Source organism: Ambystoma mexicanum, chromosome 6q (assembly GCF_040938575.1).
Source record: "Ambystoma mexicanum isolate Mex_15411 chromosome 6q, UKY_AmexF1_1, whole genome shotgun sequence".
Lineage (NCBI taxonomy): Eukaryota > Metazoa > Chordata > Amphibia > Caudata > Ambystomatidae > Ambystoma > Ambystoma mexicanum.
Genome location: NC_090937.1, coordinates 751,102,818 through 751,119,249, shown reverse-complemented (window position 1 = coordinate 751,119,249; position 16,432 = coordinate 751,102,818). Strand labels below are relative to the sequence as shown.

At 49.4% G+C, this 16,432-nt stretch overlaps 1 protein-coding gene across 1 annotated transcript in view; it reads left to right on the top strand.

Moving 5' to 3' along the window:
• The window catches only part of GATB (glutamyl-tRNA amidotransferase subunit B), a 1,295,211-nt gene that overhangs the window by 339,194 nt on the left and 939,585 nt on the right, over positions 1 to 16,432 (top strand). Inside the window, exon 5 of the mRNA XM_069631274.1 lies at positions 3,257 to 3,379. Coding sequence (XP_069487375.1) covers positions 3,257 to 3,379 — 123 coding nt within the window. The remainder of the gene's footprint in view (positions 1 to 3,256; positions 3,380 to 16,432) is intronic.

The following is a 16,432-nucleotide window of genomic DNA, read 5'->3' as shown; positions in this document are numbered from 1 at the left end:
GATTTCTGGCCCACTGCCTTGGGTTCTTTTCCTATGCCTTCCTCTTCTGTAAAAAACATGGGTGTTAAGATTGCGCCATCCTTATCTATGGCTGACCAGGTTACGTCTGTCTGCAGGTCTGGCCATTGTAAACTGAACATTTTGCATGGCCCAAAATGTCGCCCTCACAATTACGATGGCCGAAAATGCAGACTTTTTTTTTTAAGACCCCCCCCTTACACCACATATTTATGTGGGGGGGATACATGATATGATATCAATATTGAGGACTGCGGGGGTCTCCCCCCCCGCATATATATGTGGTTTAAAGGGGGGTAAAAAAATAAACAAAAAAAAGTCTGCATTTTCGGCCGTCATAATTATGACAGTCGCATTGATCCCGATTGACTATTGTAATTCACTTTACCTTGGTCAGCCCTCTCCAGCTTCTCCAAATTGAGGCAGCCAGGTCTGTACTTCATCCTCCGCTGGCGCGCATATGTCTCCTCTACTTTGGCAGCTTCATTGGCTACCCGTTGAGAAGCGTGTTCTCTTCAAATCTCTTTGCATTGTGCATCGCGCCTTCTACAAACTGGGCATGGAATCCCTTCAGGCCAATTTTCTACCCTATGTCCCCCCGCCACGTCTGGTTTGTTCCCAATATGCTCTTATGGTTCTGGTCCTTCAGGTCACACTCTCCCGTATGGGTGGCCGCACCTTTTCAGTAGCTGTGGCCAAGGCCTGTAATTCTCTCCCTCATTCCCTGCAGGCTATTCCTGATCACTTTTCTTTCCGGCATTCCTTGAAAACCTTCTTGTTCCTAGTTCTTTCAGTCCCCTGCCAGTCTAGCGCCATTGTTCCTTTGGGCGTATGTGCGCTTTATAAATATTCATAACATACATATAAAAAAGAAACAACTTGGAGATGATGCCATGGTCTGACAACATCACATATAACACTCTTCATATCAACTGTGTAAATGTTTATGTAATGTGGATCTATGATCAGAAGAGGATACTTGAGCACTGCTTGATCCTTTTTCTGTTGCAGATGTAGCACTTAGTGGGCGGTTTGGGATATATATCATACATACTCTGTGGTCTACAAGAGTCTGCATGCTCCTCATTAGTTGCTGACACAGTTGGGGTCCCCATATCTTCCCCCTTTGGTTTTCAACTCCATCTACAGTTGGAGGAATCAACGCTTTCCCACCATTGCTGTCAGTGAGCCCTGGGAGACTTGTCCTATCTTTAGGGAGCTCCGGAGGTAGTCCTAGAGCTGTCACTTGTGGACTCTCTTCTACTTCCACTTCCAAACTGCTGGCCTTTCCGAAGTTTAAACCCCTCATTTGGGCTTTATACTTTTTGCGATGCCAATCACAACATTTGACGCAGTACTCTGTATGATCGATCACTGTTGTTGTGTTCTTTGGGTACCCTGACATATCCATATGTTTGGGTTATCTCTTTCCTTATTCTCTCCAAAATGCAACTTCTATTGTTGCCACATTACTTAACTATTTTGAGGTTTTCCAATAAAGGTACCCCGAGGTTACACTTCTTTTTGATGATATTCATGTCTTCTATCCGTTGGTGTTTGTCTGTATTTCTTTGCTCTAATTGGGTAACTTGTACCTGGCTACATTTAATCATTGTGTCCACCTGCATGACCATTATTCCATAATTGAAAAATCTTTCTGATTTGAAAGGCCCTGTGGGTGTATCCATAACAGCACAGTTTACTGTCTGCAAATAATTGTAAATCCACCAAAACTCTTTGCAATGTCACTCATCATTGCATTGACGGAGCAGTAGACTGAGAAATGGTTCTTATGGCATCACTTTCTTACAGTTCGTAATGGGTTCACAAGGGTGATGGGCACTAAAAGTCACAGCAGCATTTGCTGGTTTTTTGTCTAGGGTAGAGAGAGAGGTTAGCTCTCTCATTAGAGTTTTTCTATCAAACACGTGTTGTGTGATGCAAAAAGAGTGCATCATGGGAAAAACTCTGTCAGCCATTTTGTAGAAGCTATTTCAACTATCTAAATTGGAGAGGGAGTTGTTTAAATGTTGCTTGTTAGAGCTCCTTTTTTTCCATAAATACAGTTCATATTAATGTTTTTCCCACTTTCTTGCTGCTTTACATTCTTTTTGTTCTTAATGGGTTTTTTATGCTGCTTGACACATTGATTTTTTATTAGAAATTACCTTGCGTTTGTCGTTGTCTGCCACATTTAGCGTGTTTAAAGAATATAATAATGAAGCTCCAAATATTTAATGATCAGCTGCTCTTATGTAGAATACAGCTTTTATGGGCTCGCTGCACCTTAACTAAGTATTTTCACTAGTGACACCGTTGAATAGACAGATCTGATCATGTTTCTGTTTACATATCTGTTTTAGCTACATAATGTTTCTTTTCGTTGTGCATTTTTCTTTTATGTGAAGCTTTCGAGCTGCAGCATGTAATAAACCTATACATTAGAGTGAGCAAATCTTTGCATTAGATTATGAGATTTTTTCAGCTACAGATTCGCATGCACGATTGGTGCTGATTAGAGAAATCGGACAAAGAATAAGGCTGCTGTGGAAATCTGGTAGCATTTATGAAGTCGAAGCATTGGGAATTGTCATCAGTGTTACATTTATAGTAAGCGCTTGCAATGGGTCTGATTCTGCAAATATAGAAGGTAATCCTGTTTTGTATTGTGGGACTTTAAAGAAAAAAAGTTAAGCCTCTACGTTTCCAAATGCAGACCTTTTGACTTTGCTAATGCTTGTTTCTATTGGGTCAAATTGAAATCAGCTTCGTGATTACTGGTTAGATATGACCTTGAGCTATATGGTTGCCTGGCCGGTGGTTTGGAGGGTTACTTTTCTGTATTTGATTGTAATTCACCTTTACAGAATGCTGAACATAAACATTAATTGTCATAACCAGGCAAAGCGGTGTGATGTTTTTAGATTAACACATTTATTCAAATAGTCCATGTACTGGCTATGGGTACCCTTTACCTGTAACGTGCCTCTGCTCTTGAAAAATGCATTTAGCCCTCTCGGCGGGGGGGGGAGGGTGGGGGGCAGGTGTGTGTGTGTGTGTGTGTGTGTGTGTGTGTAAAAACAGGTGCTTCCTATATATTAAACAAATACATTGTGTAGTATTTTGAAAGCTATAATCCATTTTATCTTCTCTAGAGTTTGTGATTTGTTTTTCTAAGATGTGACAGTTTAAAGGCTGAACATTCTGTTGAGGATTTTAATATGGTTCTCCTTCGCAGGGGTTGGCCTCATGGAGCTTGTCATGGAACCCGATATGTGCTGTGGAGAAGAAGCAGCTGCTGCTGTCCGAGAGCTTCAATTAATTCTTCAGGCACTTGGGTCAAGCCAAGCAAACATGTCAGGTATGCTGGATAATGGATACTCTTCTATGGGGCAGCTAAACATGTTGCTTTAAGACACTTTCTTTCAGTCCTGTCCCTACTTGATGGCCAGAAATTATACAACCAGGGATAGTCCAGGGTTATTCATTATAAATCATCAGGAGTTTGTTATCAGACACATTTAGCTATGTCTGATCATACCTCTAAGGGTGCTAGAAACAACTAACTTTGCCTCACTTGCTTCATTTTTAAAGTGTAGAGCGCACTCACCTATAATTGAGATATATATATATATATATATATATATATATATATATATATATATTTTATTCTTTTAAATGGTCTTACTTTTCAGCTGGGAGTTTTTTTCTCAAAATGTGAGTTTGTTTTCTAAAATAACATTTTAAATATTTTAGCAAAAGTGGGTTCATTTGTTAACAAGTTAAGCTAAAAAAGGTATTCATGCCATTGTTCCAAACAAGGCTTGCTTTTGTAAAATGATCTAAGTTGAACATCAACATTACCAAATGACATTTGTAAGGGTAGCCCAACGTACAGGGGTATCCCTAATTATAAGGGTACCCCTAATTGCGTTCACACCAGAGTAAAGTACACCCCTCTAGGGAAAGTAAGGCCAAGAGTCTATCTTGCAAGGATAACAAGTTTAGAGTATGGGGACAAAGAACTCTGCTCTCTGGACGGTCTCTTCTGTCCCTCAACCCTTCCTTTCTGCTGCCAAAAAGTTGCTTTTATACTCATGGCTTGCTGCAGTTCTGTCACTGGATAAGAGCATGGCTTCACCCTAAACCGTCCTGCTTCCATACAAGGGATACTGCAAAGTCTTCCTTCCTTCATTGTCAGCGATTTCCGTCAGGCCATGCTACTTTACATATTGCTACCTTACATAGACGCACACTACAACCCTGCAGACTTTCACAAACCTTGAGGCCTAGCCCCAGGAAAAACTAAACATTTCTATAACTAATTTTCATTCTTACTCCACTCATTCTACTCCTTCCATTATATGGTCTTATCCTTAAAATCATAATTCTGCATTCTGTGCATTGAGCCTTAGCCTGCATGGGCTTTTTGACGGACAAACAGCTGCTGAGTTACTTTGTGTGCTCTGCCAGTGCTAGCGAACACCATGGCAATGCCTGTAGTCTATTATTAGCACATGCTGCTTTCTTTCCGGGAAGGGAGGGGGGGGGGGGTATTTTTTTACTCATACCGTGCTAAGAACTGCATAGGTTTTACCATTTACAAATGTATTCAGCTAATGGTTATTTGCACCTTATATTTAAATAATATTCTTTCCTGTTTTTCCATCTGAAAGGAATGCTCAGCACTATGTTCTTTTGCGGCTCATTGTATTATTTGAATTCCATCTGATGAAGTCTATGGGACTTTGAAAGCGAATGCTTTTTACCACCTTAGCATACTGTTTTCAGTTAGTCCATTGAAAGGGATCGCGGCCTGGATTTTGTGTGATTTTAAACTGGACTAACCTGGCCCTAAACCTATATTTAAGGAAAACTAAGCACCATGTTATTTAAGTGCAAGGTAATGGTAGCAACCTTTGCAAAAAAATAATGTTCTTGTCTACCCTTACAGTAATGCGATGACTGGCATCTCAAAGCAGGATCAGATGTATAGATATGCCACTTCTTTAAATCAGCTGAGACAGCAAGGTCTAAAAATCACATAGAAGTCTGTACTCTCTAACTGGAGAGCATCCAGTATTTACTGCCCAATGTCAACACAAGCTGCAGAACAGTGTTTACATCTGAGGGAGAGACTATTGTCTATACCCTCTAGCGCAGAGTGCTGAGGTTTAAGGCTACAAAGATATCCCCTCTCCTAGATTTCATGGTATTCTTTTTTTTTTTCTTTCTCTTCTTCCTCGAGTAAAACGACACAAAAAACTGCTACAGGAAGCCAAACTCACATTTGGAAAATTAATGTCCAATAGTGGCTCAGTGATGGATACTCTTAGAGTTGCAATCCTTAATAGCTTGCAGCAGCCCTTCACATTGACGCGGAACACAAAGGAACCCTAAGCTCAAATTCCAGCAAAGATCCCTTTATACCTGAGTGTTCCAAAACTCCAGAGTTACAGAAGGCATGCATGTGGCCTATTGACCGCAGACCCCATCCAAAGGCCTGAAACACATTGGTTCCTTCTGCAGCAGCCTGACAAGGTGTTTTTGGGATCTTTGTGAAACCAGTATACTGCATCACACGTTTTCCCTATATGTATATATACAGGGATACCATTTCTCCCAGCATATCAAAGGAGTGCATCGGCTTGGGTGGGACCCTCGCTGGTGACTGGCTCCTCCTTCGCTTATTCTTATGATGATCTCAAAGGAAGCAAATGTACCTTTCCATTCGGAAAGCTAATCTAGTGACAGCAGGAAAGTGCAGTGTTCCATACCACTCATCACTTCTTGATTTGAGACGACGCCCTAGTAAAACACAGACACCTTATGTAGTACCTGTGCTTGAGTTTTTGCACACCACTGCAAAGCACAATTTGCACAGCTCCTATTACCACAAGTTTAGCATTTCCTCAACGTTAAAGGGCAGGGGTGACACTCTCGTTTTGTTAACAAACATATTGGGCCTGATTCATGGAACGTTTTTCTATGGGATTGCGCCATTATAAAACACTTCCATAAATCAGGCCCATCGGCTCACCACTATGAGCTTTCTTCGTTTTCTGCAGTTAATTTACCAAAGCAGCATTTTTATGAAATTCTATGTCTCATTTTCTTTATAAGAATATAAGCTGCAGCCATGTCCGCCTCTCCTTAAGATGTACCTCCTATATTTTCTCTCTGCCCTGCCTTATTGTTGAGCTTTGCTTGTTCTGGGTGGGCACGCTCATCATTTTATGTGTGCATGTGTAAAACCAGCAGCATTTACTCAAGCAGTGAACCTTTTTACGTGGGAGAATGTACACTTTACCGTTCAGCATGGAGGTAAACAATTCACCCGGGCTAGTCTTTTTCCTGGTTCATTTCACACATGTCATAGGGAGTCGGGGGGGGTGAAGGGCAGCTTGAGATCCGGTCCAGGGCTACACTTGGCCTCTTTTATAGGCCTGATTTTAGAGCGGCACAACAAATCTTTCTTTGTTGAACAATCAATTAGAAGTGAGTGAAGTGGAGGGTCAGGATGCCCTTGCGGTCTCTGCGCTGGCTATGCCATGCCTCCTTCTTGAGCCTTGCTTAATATGGGTGGGCACGATTTAGCGTTTGGTGTGGGCATCAATGGTTTAGGCGGGGTCAGAAAAGGGCTTAAAAGATGGTTGTGGTCTAATGGATGGGCGTGGCCTAACAAAACACACGTTAGGAGAAAAGGTTCAGGAGTGGTGTGGCTTACGTAACTAGGTAGTACCTCAACTATGTCTGCTTCGTAAATTCTACCTTAGATCTACTCTCCCTTAAAGTATAAGAAATCGAAATTACAAGTCATTATTTATTGGACCCTTAACAAGGGCCATTGGCAAAAGTTTACATGGCGAGGTACATTAACAGGTGCAATAGCATCTCCGTACATATGTCAGGCAACGCAACCCTTTAAAGCCATGCATTAAGCAAAAGGAGTAAATATGGTTGTAGCGTTTTCTTCCCATCCTGAATGGGGGACTACGAATACCAAAATAATGGGGTTTGTGTCGGAAGCGGCCTCTGATTGAATCATTGGAGTGAGGTGCGGTTTGACATGTAGTGCCACGTACAGAGGTCCTTTCCTCTGATCCGTGAGTGACACGAAAGACGCGAAAGACGAGACGAGAGGCGCCAGGGAAGCTGAGTTGTGAACACCGAACGGCGGCTCCCTGCACTTTGCCTGCCCGCCGGTGGAGTCTGCCTGGGCTTGTGCTGGAGGAACTAAGCGGAGCAGCGTCTCGGGCTGCAGACAATAGGGTAAGCCTGATATACAGTGCTTGGCATCCGGCTCCCTTGGGGCTCTGACTATCGGAGGAAGAGGCGAACAGGGAGCGGGAAAGGTCGCAAGTACCTTAGCTGTGATACACTAGATATAGGGCATTATTAGCACGGAGTAGAGAACGCTACTCATATTTCTAGCTTTTTGAGCTGGAGGTGGCCTCTTATAATGCAACCTTTAAGGTGACTGCCTACCCAGTGTCTTATTTCTGCATAGCGCGGTGCTTTCTCTTACATCACTGTACCTGGGCTGATTCAGAAGAGAACTGGAATCAGTGGATACGTCCCGGAGACTGCGGGCTTCTGCCTTTGATCCGGGCTGTCGGAACGTAGGCAACCTGTGTGCAGATTAGGGCTGTCTGGTGAGAAGAGTCATTCCGGGGGCCCTGGAAGACGGCAGGACACCATCTCTTTCCCTTTGTTTGGACTATTGGGATAATCATTTTTCTCCAGCATGGGGTCTGGCATGGATTCACATGCTCATGAATATTCCCCGTCGTCAGGCTGGGAATCCTCGGTAAAGAAAAAAACCAGTATCAGTTTCGTTTCTGATCTGTCTTTCGTAGTAGTAACCAATCACTGGTCTCTGCGTCATACTGACCACAGCCAATGACTGCCCTCTACCTAAGCACCGCCTCTGGCAGCCATCTTCAGATTTTTACTGCACGTTCATGTGTTGGGATCCTCGTGCTATTGCTCTCGAGCGTTAGTGCTATTTTTTCACGTTTTTTCTCAAAAACTTCATTTTTTCGGTCAAAAGAGCCTCAAGCTCCACCGACTCTCCATCCGATCAACGGGGACCCGTGTCGGATTCGTCTGCGCCCCTCAAGGGTGAAGATTCATCGAGCTACGCTTTTGGAGGACTCCAGAAGTTTCTCAGGCCCGGACATGGCCCAGGAGAAGGGAAGCTCGACGCCCGGAAAGCTGTTCAGGATCTGCCCTGGATGCCAGCTGCAGAACGTCTTTAAGGAGGACGAACACTCCTTTTGTCTCTACTGCTTACATGAGGACAAGACGCACGTGGAGAAGGACTGTGCGTTTTGCAGCAATATGTCGGAGCGGACCATGAAGGACCGCCATCAACGTCTCGCCAACTGGCTGGAAGGGAAGAGCCCGTCAGGCGAGAAGAAGAGGAAGAAATCCGAGCGGTCTTTTAAGACCTTTGAGGACGCCCCGGCGACGGGGGTCCAACACAAGGCCAAGCACCGCGAGTCCGCTGGCACCGGTAGCGCCGAACGGTCGGGCTCTACGGGCGCCAGGCAGGGCGCACCCTCCCCGGCAACGCTCTGGGTCGGGTAAGAGGAAGGGCGAGCACCCGGCGAAGCTCCTGGAGAGGCCCCGGTCGAGCTCGAAGGCCCCATCGGAGGGGGAGCGAGGCAGTGTCCCCCCCCTCAAGGATAAGGCGGTGAGCGCACCTAAGGTGGTGAAGGCCTTAATCCATCCGGCCAAGCCCTCTATCGATACTGTCGCGGCGGCCCTGGCTCAGCCTGTAGAGGCTACACCAGTGGTGGTGACCTCGGGGCTCAGAGTCTCCCTGCCACCTCGGAGGGAGTCCTCTTTTGTGCCCATCGATAGGACCCCCGTGAAATCCCCGGCGGGGAAGAAAAAGGGGGGGCAGGGCATCGTCGTAGATTCGGCCTCAACCTCGGAGGAGGAGCTGATTGAGGTCTTAAGCCACGGCCTTGGCGTGGAAGAAGACCGGCCCGTCGGGATGGATCCCGATGCAGGTGACGACGACATCGTCGAGGGTGCCGACGGGGCCCCTGATCGCCCGTCGGATTCCCCTCTGCCAGCGCCGCAAGACAACTCGGCGGCCATTTTGTTGGCTATACAGTCCTTATGTTCAGAGATAAGGACGAGACTACCGTTGCCGACGGAGGAACCTCTCCCGTCGGGGGATCCGGGACCTTCTGGTGCTCCCCCGCCCAAGAAAAGAAGGATTCACCCTCCACCTCCTTTTCAGCCGTCGCGCCCCGTCCAGCCCTCCTCCCCGTCCTCCCGAGGGGATGATACGGGGACTGACACGGCAGCGACGGGTACGGACGACGAGGTATACGACGAGGATCTACCGTCGTCACCTCCCACCAGGGCTTCTCCGCCCGACGAGATTGGATCGTTCCACTCCATGATCGCCAGGGCATCCGAGCTTTTCCAACTCTGCCCTGAGGAGAAGAAAATGGAAGGATTCCTTTATCAACGGCGCGAGGCCAAGAGGAAGACGGTCCTCGCGGTGCCTCTACTCGACGACATTTGGGATGAGGGCCTCGCCCTCCTCAAGAACCCTTCCACGACGCCAGCTAGAAGGGACCGGTACGAGAAGAAGTACCGGGTCCCGGACGCGGCCCCCCTGTGCCTCCGGGCGCAGCCTACCCCGGACTCCGTCGTCTCCGCGGCGGCCAGGAAGAAAGCGGGGGGGGGTGCGGCCTCCACATCGACTTCCCCACCGGACGGCGAGGGAAAGAAATTGGACGCTATGGGACGCAGGGTCATCTCGTCTGCAGCGACGACGATTAAAGCGGCCAACGCCTTGGCTATCGTGGCCCGCTACGACAGGGAGCTATGGTACAAACTGGCTCCCCTGCTGGACTTCCTACCGGACGACAAGAGGGCGGATGCCCTGGAGATCCTACAGGAAGGTGAGGTGGCGTCGGACCACGCCATCACTATACTATTGCGACGGACATCGCCGACACTGGGTTTCGCCAGTTGGGCAACGGCGTGTGCCTTAGGCGGCGTGGATGGCTCAAGGCTACGGACTTCCGTCAAGACGTACAGACCAGAGTCCTGGACATGGCGTTCGATGGGAACAACCTGTTTGGGAAAACAGTGGACGATTCCCTTCAGGCCATTAAAGCGGACACTGAGACGGCCTGGGCCCTTGGGGTTCTGCAGCAACGACGGACGCCCTTTCGGAGCAGCGGAGGCAAGGGCGCCTCCAAAGGTTCCGGCGGCGGTTTCTCCTCCTACCGTCAAGCGGCCCGCTCGTCGTCTCAGGAGGCCTACAGAGGACGAGGCAAGTCTGGCGGACCCTGCCGTCGTCGCCAAGGAGGTCAAGGCGGCAAAGCCTCGTCGAAACAGGATTGAACCGGCCGTGGAGTCGGGCCCCCACCGAAGCACCCCGGTGGGAGGCCGGCTGGCGAGCTTCGTCAGCGTGTGGGAGTCCATCTCCACCGACCGTTGGGTGCTGGACGCCTTAGCCCGGGGCCACGTGCTCGAGTTTCAAAGAAGGTGCCCGCGCGTCCCCCCCGTGGCCATGAAAGAGCTTCACGTCCCTCAGCTTCTCCTGGAGGTAAAGGCGATGCTCAGGAAGGGCGCCATCGAACTCGTCCCAAAGAGGCTTCGGGGCTCCGGAGTTTACTCGAGATACTTCCTCGTGAAGAAGAAGACGGGAGGATGGCGCCCCATCCTAGACCTGCGACGTCTGAACAAGTTCATCAAGGCGCAGAAGTTCCGGATGGTCACCCTCCAGCACGTCCTGGGGCAGCTGGAGGAAGGAGACTTCCTGTCGTCGTTGGATTTGGAGGATGCCTACTTCCATATTCCCACCCTAAAGGGGCACCGAAAATTCCTCAGGTTTGTGGTCCAAGGGCGTCACTACCAGTTCAAAGCCCTCCCCTTCGGACTACGGTCGGCACCCAGGGTATTCACCAAGTGCCTTGCACCGGTGGCGGCGCAGCTGCGCCGCGAGGGGATCCACGTCTACCCCTACCTGGACGACTGGCTCATCCGAGCCAAGACGAGGGAGCTCGCCGTGGAGCACACGGCAAGGACCGTCCAACTTCTCACGGACCTGGGATTCTCCGTGAACTACGCCAAGTCCCACCTGGTACCCGCGCAAAACGCACTGTTTCTGGGAGCGAAGCTCGACACAGTGTCCCTTCTGGCCTACCCGTCGGAGGAAAGGACCAGGTCCATCCTGGGCAAGGTACAGCGGATGTTGGTTTCCGACGCGGCCAAGGTGAGGTCCATCAAGTCCCTCCTCGGAATGATGTCTTCTTGCATCTACCTCATTCCCATGTGCAGGCTCCGGATGCGCCCGTTGCAGGAGTTCCTGGACGCGCGCTGGATCCAAACGACGGGCGGCTTCGAGGAGAGGATCACACTCGACGAGAGTTTCCGCCGAGCGGTCCGGTGGTGGGGCAACCGCGCGCATCTGACAGCGGGCATGGACTTCCAGACCCCAGACCACCAAGAGACAGTGACCACGGATGCCTCCCTGGAAGGGTGGGGAGCGCACACCGAAAATCTGCACGCGAGAGGCCTTTGGCTCCCGACGGAGAAGTCCCTCCATATCAACGTCCTGGAGCTCCGTGCAGTGTTCTGGGCCCTCAGGTCCTTCCTTCCGTCCCTCAAGGGCAAGGTGGTGAGGATCTTCACCGACAACACCACCACCATGTTTTACATCAGGAAACAGGGCGGAACCAGGTCCCCAGCGCTGTCCAAGGAGGCGCAGGACCTGTGGCATTGGGCCGTCGCCCAAAGGATGTTTCTGGTGCCGTTTCATCTGGCAGGGATAAAAAACACCATCGCCGACTCACTCAGCAGGGAGCTGCGCTCGTGCCACGAGTGGGAACTACGGCAGGATCTAGTGGATCGCCTCTTCCGACGGTGGGGCACACCCCAGATCGACCTGTTCGCGACGGCGACGAACTCCAAGTGCCGGAGGTTCGCCAGCAGGTTTCCCCAGGCGAGGAGCATGGGCGATGCTTTCTCGTCCCCCTGGGAGGGCCTGTTCCTCTACGCGTTCCCTCCTTTGCCACTGCTAATCCGGCTCGTCAACCAGCTCAAGAGGTCACGGTGCAGGATGATCCTCGTCGCACCTGCGTGGCCGAGGCAGATATGGTTCCCGGACCTTCTGGACTTGTCAGCGTCCCCGCCAATCAAGCTGCCGGTGGACGCGGATCTACTCTCCAGGGAAGGAGGCGCCATCCTCCACCACGACCCGAAATCGCTGAACTTGCAGGCCTGGCTCCTGCAGCGCTAGAGTTTGGAGGATACGACATACCGGCCGACTGCAGAGAGGTTCTTGCAAAGGCCAGGGCGTCCTCGACTCTTAAATGCTACGGACACAAATGGAAGAGGTTCTCTGTCTAGTGCCACGCACAGAAGATTAACCCTCTACGGATTACGGCTCCCCAGGTACTGCCGTACCTGCTGACGCTGGCCAAAGCTGGACTGGCACACGCGTCCATCAAGATTCATCTTGCTGCGATCTCCCGATACACCAGAACCACGGGCCGGACGTCCTTGTGGTCTCATCGTCTGGTGAAAGAGTTCATGAAGGGACTGTTCAGATCGTTCCCGCCGGTGAAGGCGCCGGCCCCGGCGTGGGAGCTCAACGTGGTGCTGACCAAGCTCATGGGACCTCCGTTCGAGCCTCTGCACTCGGCCCCGTTGAAGTTTCTGTTGTGGAAAACAGCGTTTCTTGTGGCCATCACCTCCGCACGACGGGTGGGAGAGATCCAGGCCCTTACCTGCAAGGCCCCGTACTTGACTTTTCACGACACGAGGGTAGTGCTCAGGACGCACCCCTCCTTCATGCCCAAGGTACCGTCGGACTTCCATCTCAACGAACCCTTGGTGTTGCCTGTGTTCTTCCCGTCGCCTTCGTCGCCGGCTGAGAGGACTTTGCACTCGCTGGATGTGGCTAGAGCGCTGAAGTTCTACGTGGACCGCACGAAGTGTTTTCGGAAGACGTCACAACTCTTTGTGAACTTTGGACCTGTCAATCAGGGGAAGGCTCTCTCGAAGGCTTCCATTTCCAGATGGCTCTCCGGCTGTATCATGTACTGTCATCGGTTGGCAAACCGACCGCTGCCTGGCTGTCCGAGAGCCCATTCCACCAGAGCGATCGCAGCTACCACGGCGTTCCTTTCTGGTGTGCCCCTGCTGGACATATGCAGGGCTGCTACGTGGAGGTCGACGCACACCTTCACGAAATTCTTCTGCGTCGATCGGGATTCCAGGGAGGAGTCCAGGGTCGGCCAAGCAGTGCTGCGCAACCTGTTCGCCTGAGGTGAGCCTGGTGAGGAGGTAAGATGCTTAATGTTGAGTTTGCTGTACTGCTTAATGTTGAGCCTTTGCCACCTCCCGTGGTTGTGCATGTGTGTACTGCTATGTATTCTTTATTCATGAGCATGTGAATCCATGCCAGACCCCATGCTGGAGAAGGAACAAGTTACTTACCTGTAACTGTTGTTCTCAAGCATGGGTCTGGCATGGATTCACATGCGAACCCTCCCGCCTACCCCTCTGCGGCTCTTCACTTGGTCATACTGCCACTTCACGTGCTTCCAAATCTGAAGATGGCTGCCAGAGGCGGTGCTTAGGTAGAGGGCAGTCATTGGCTGTGGTCAGTATGACGCAGAGACCAGTGATTGGTTACTACTACGAAAGACAGATCAGAAACGAAACTGATACTGGTTTTTTTCTTTACCGAGGATTCCCAGCCTGACGACGGGGAATATTCATGAGCATGTGAATCCATGCCAGACCCATGCTGGAGAACAACAGTTACAGGTAAGTAACTTGTTCCTTCCTCTCTGACCACAGCATTTATTATTACATCCTCCATTGTAGCCCTACTATATCCTGATAAGTTAACATTTGACGGACAGTGAGTCACACCGCAGATATGCAGCGGGGAAAAAGAGCTCCCCATTCGATTTATAACTTGCGGAAAATCAAGTCTCAACCTATAAAGGAGTGCAAGGAGACCAACAAGAAAGGTGATAAACCCAAGAAGAACGCAAAATACTCTAAACCGGTGGCGCAAGGTGCCATCACTGAGTTTTTCCCTGTGAATGCTCCGCCTGAAATAAACTCCACTATCATTGAGGAAACTGCATCCCCGGGTCTAAGTAGTGGCATTTCCCTAAATACTACTAACTTTGACGACATTGACAATAATTCCCTCTTAGATCTTTGTTTAAATATACAGAGAGGAATGTCGTCACAAATTCCCCAGATGGCATCCAGCGGCATAACGCCACCGAAAGAAAACATCATGAGCACCCCCTCGGGCTTGCACAATTCTGGGGAAGCAGCGGTTGCTTGTCTGCCTCTCGTAACCTTCCAATGGCATTGATGTGCCCGACAATGAGGCTGAGGATAATAATTGTCTGCATCCGAGCTCAACTGAGATAGCTGAGCTCCAATCATTGGTTGCTGCCCTTCAATTTGCGCTTAAGATCCTTCTGCAAATGTCAGGGCGTATTCTGGCAAATACCAATACCCTCACTATGGCGTTAGATTTGAAAGATTTCCCTCGTGAAGAAGCGGAAGTTAACCTATCTGACGCCTTGCCTAATACTGAGGGGACTGAAGATCAGGACACTATGGTAGAGGTGGTTGCTGAGCATTCTGAATCCATCGGGAGCATTCTAGCTGAGGATGTACCAGCGGAGTATGTAGACGAACATGAGCCAGTACAAATCCCCTGGCTCCCCCTTCACGGAAACAACGTAGATTGGCAAAGAAGGCACTTAAAAATAAGAAATCTACAATGAGTGCCCCACTTCCGACTGTCGGACCACGGCCTGTTCCAGAAACACGCTCGAAAAAACACAGGAAAAGACTTGCGAGAGCGGCTTCACGGGCGGCAACAACCAAAGGTCCCCCTACAGGCTGGTTGGTACCGGAAGAGAAGTCCTTCTGTCTGGACTCAGAGGAAGCCTCGCTGGTATACTCAGAGCAAGATCTTGTATCTAGTATGCGAATATGCCCTGAGCAACCTCCCGGGTCAGTTGCGGAGGGAGAATCATCTGAGCCTACATTGCCTGACCAGAAGAGTGTAGCAAAGGATATTAACGAGAATCGCATTTGGTTTTTTAAGAATCTATACCCCAGTGGTAAAAACCCCTGGCTGGCACGTTCCGAGTTATTAGCCAGACTTTATTACATCCCTCAACTCCGTGTCTTAAAATCTGATGATTTTCTGTTCGTCGAACCCCTGAAGTGACCCAGCCCCCATGTCTCTGCTCTACATTGTACTTTCCTGTCCACTGCGCAATTGATTAGGAAATACAAAGAAGAATTGAGAGCAGTTGACATTGATATTGACGTGGATCCGCAGGAGAAGGATCTCTGTTTTGAACCAGAGGACATTGTTACACCTGCTCCTCTATCTAATGAGCTCAAGCCTGCAGCAGGGGAAAACCTCGCCCTGGTTGAAATACAACAAGTTCTTAAGTCACTTCTGGAATCCCTCCTGCGAGCTCTACAGAACCATTGATGTTTTTCGCTACTCACTTGGAACTGTCGAGGCTTTGCCCATCTTTTGAGGTCGGAGGGCTCTGTAGACTTATTGTCTAAACATAGCTGTATTTGTCTTCAAGAGACGTGGTCACTGGACCCTTTATTGCTAGATGGCTTTGTTACATATCAGTCACCTGCTAAACGGGGCAATAAGAGTCGCCCTCATGGGGGGTTACTCACGGGGGTGGTTAACACGGTTATGTCACGAAAGATCCAGAGTAAAGCTGAGGGCCATCTTATGGCGGTAGAGGTTGAGTACCATGATGAAAGTGGCTTATGTAGGTTTCTTTTAATTAATCTATCTAACCCTCCAGGAGCGGTGGTGAGAGAACTATTACAAGAGGCAATACCGGATCTACTGTCCTCTTGGTCGCTGAGGCCTGGTAATGTCGCAGTGACTGTTATGGGGGATTTTAATTGTCATATGACAGGTGATGTATTTATATCTAACAATCCTGATCTCAGTGCAACATGTCTGGTGACCCATGGAAAGAGGGAGGGTGAAGGACTAGGCTGGCTACAATTGTTTGATTCCTGGGACCTCACGATGATCAATGGCCGCACTCTTGGAGATCGGCCCGGGAAACACACTTGGTCAAATGGAACATCATTCAGCACTCTGGACTACATATTTATGTATCCTGAGATGCAGTCTAGAGTTGTTGATATGAGTGTGACCGCCAACAAATGGAGCGATCATGCGTTGCTTCTCTGCTCACTCCGCCTTCCTATCCCTCCCACTTCCCCTTCGAATATCGGTAGCATTCAAACTAATTGCGCAGCATCAAGAATAGTTTGGTCAGAGAAGAACATAAGATCGGCCACTGAAGCTCTCAAACCCGCTGCTTCAGAGGGTTTTCCTGAC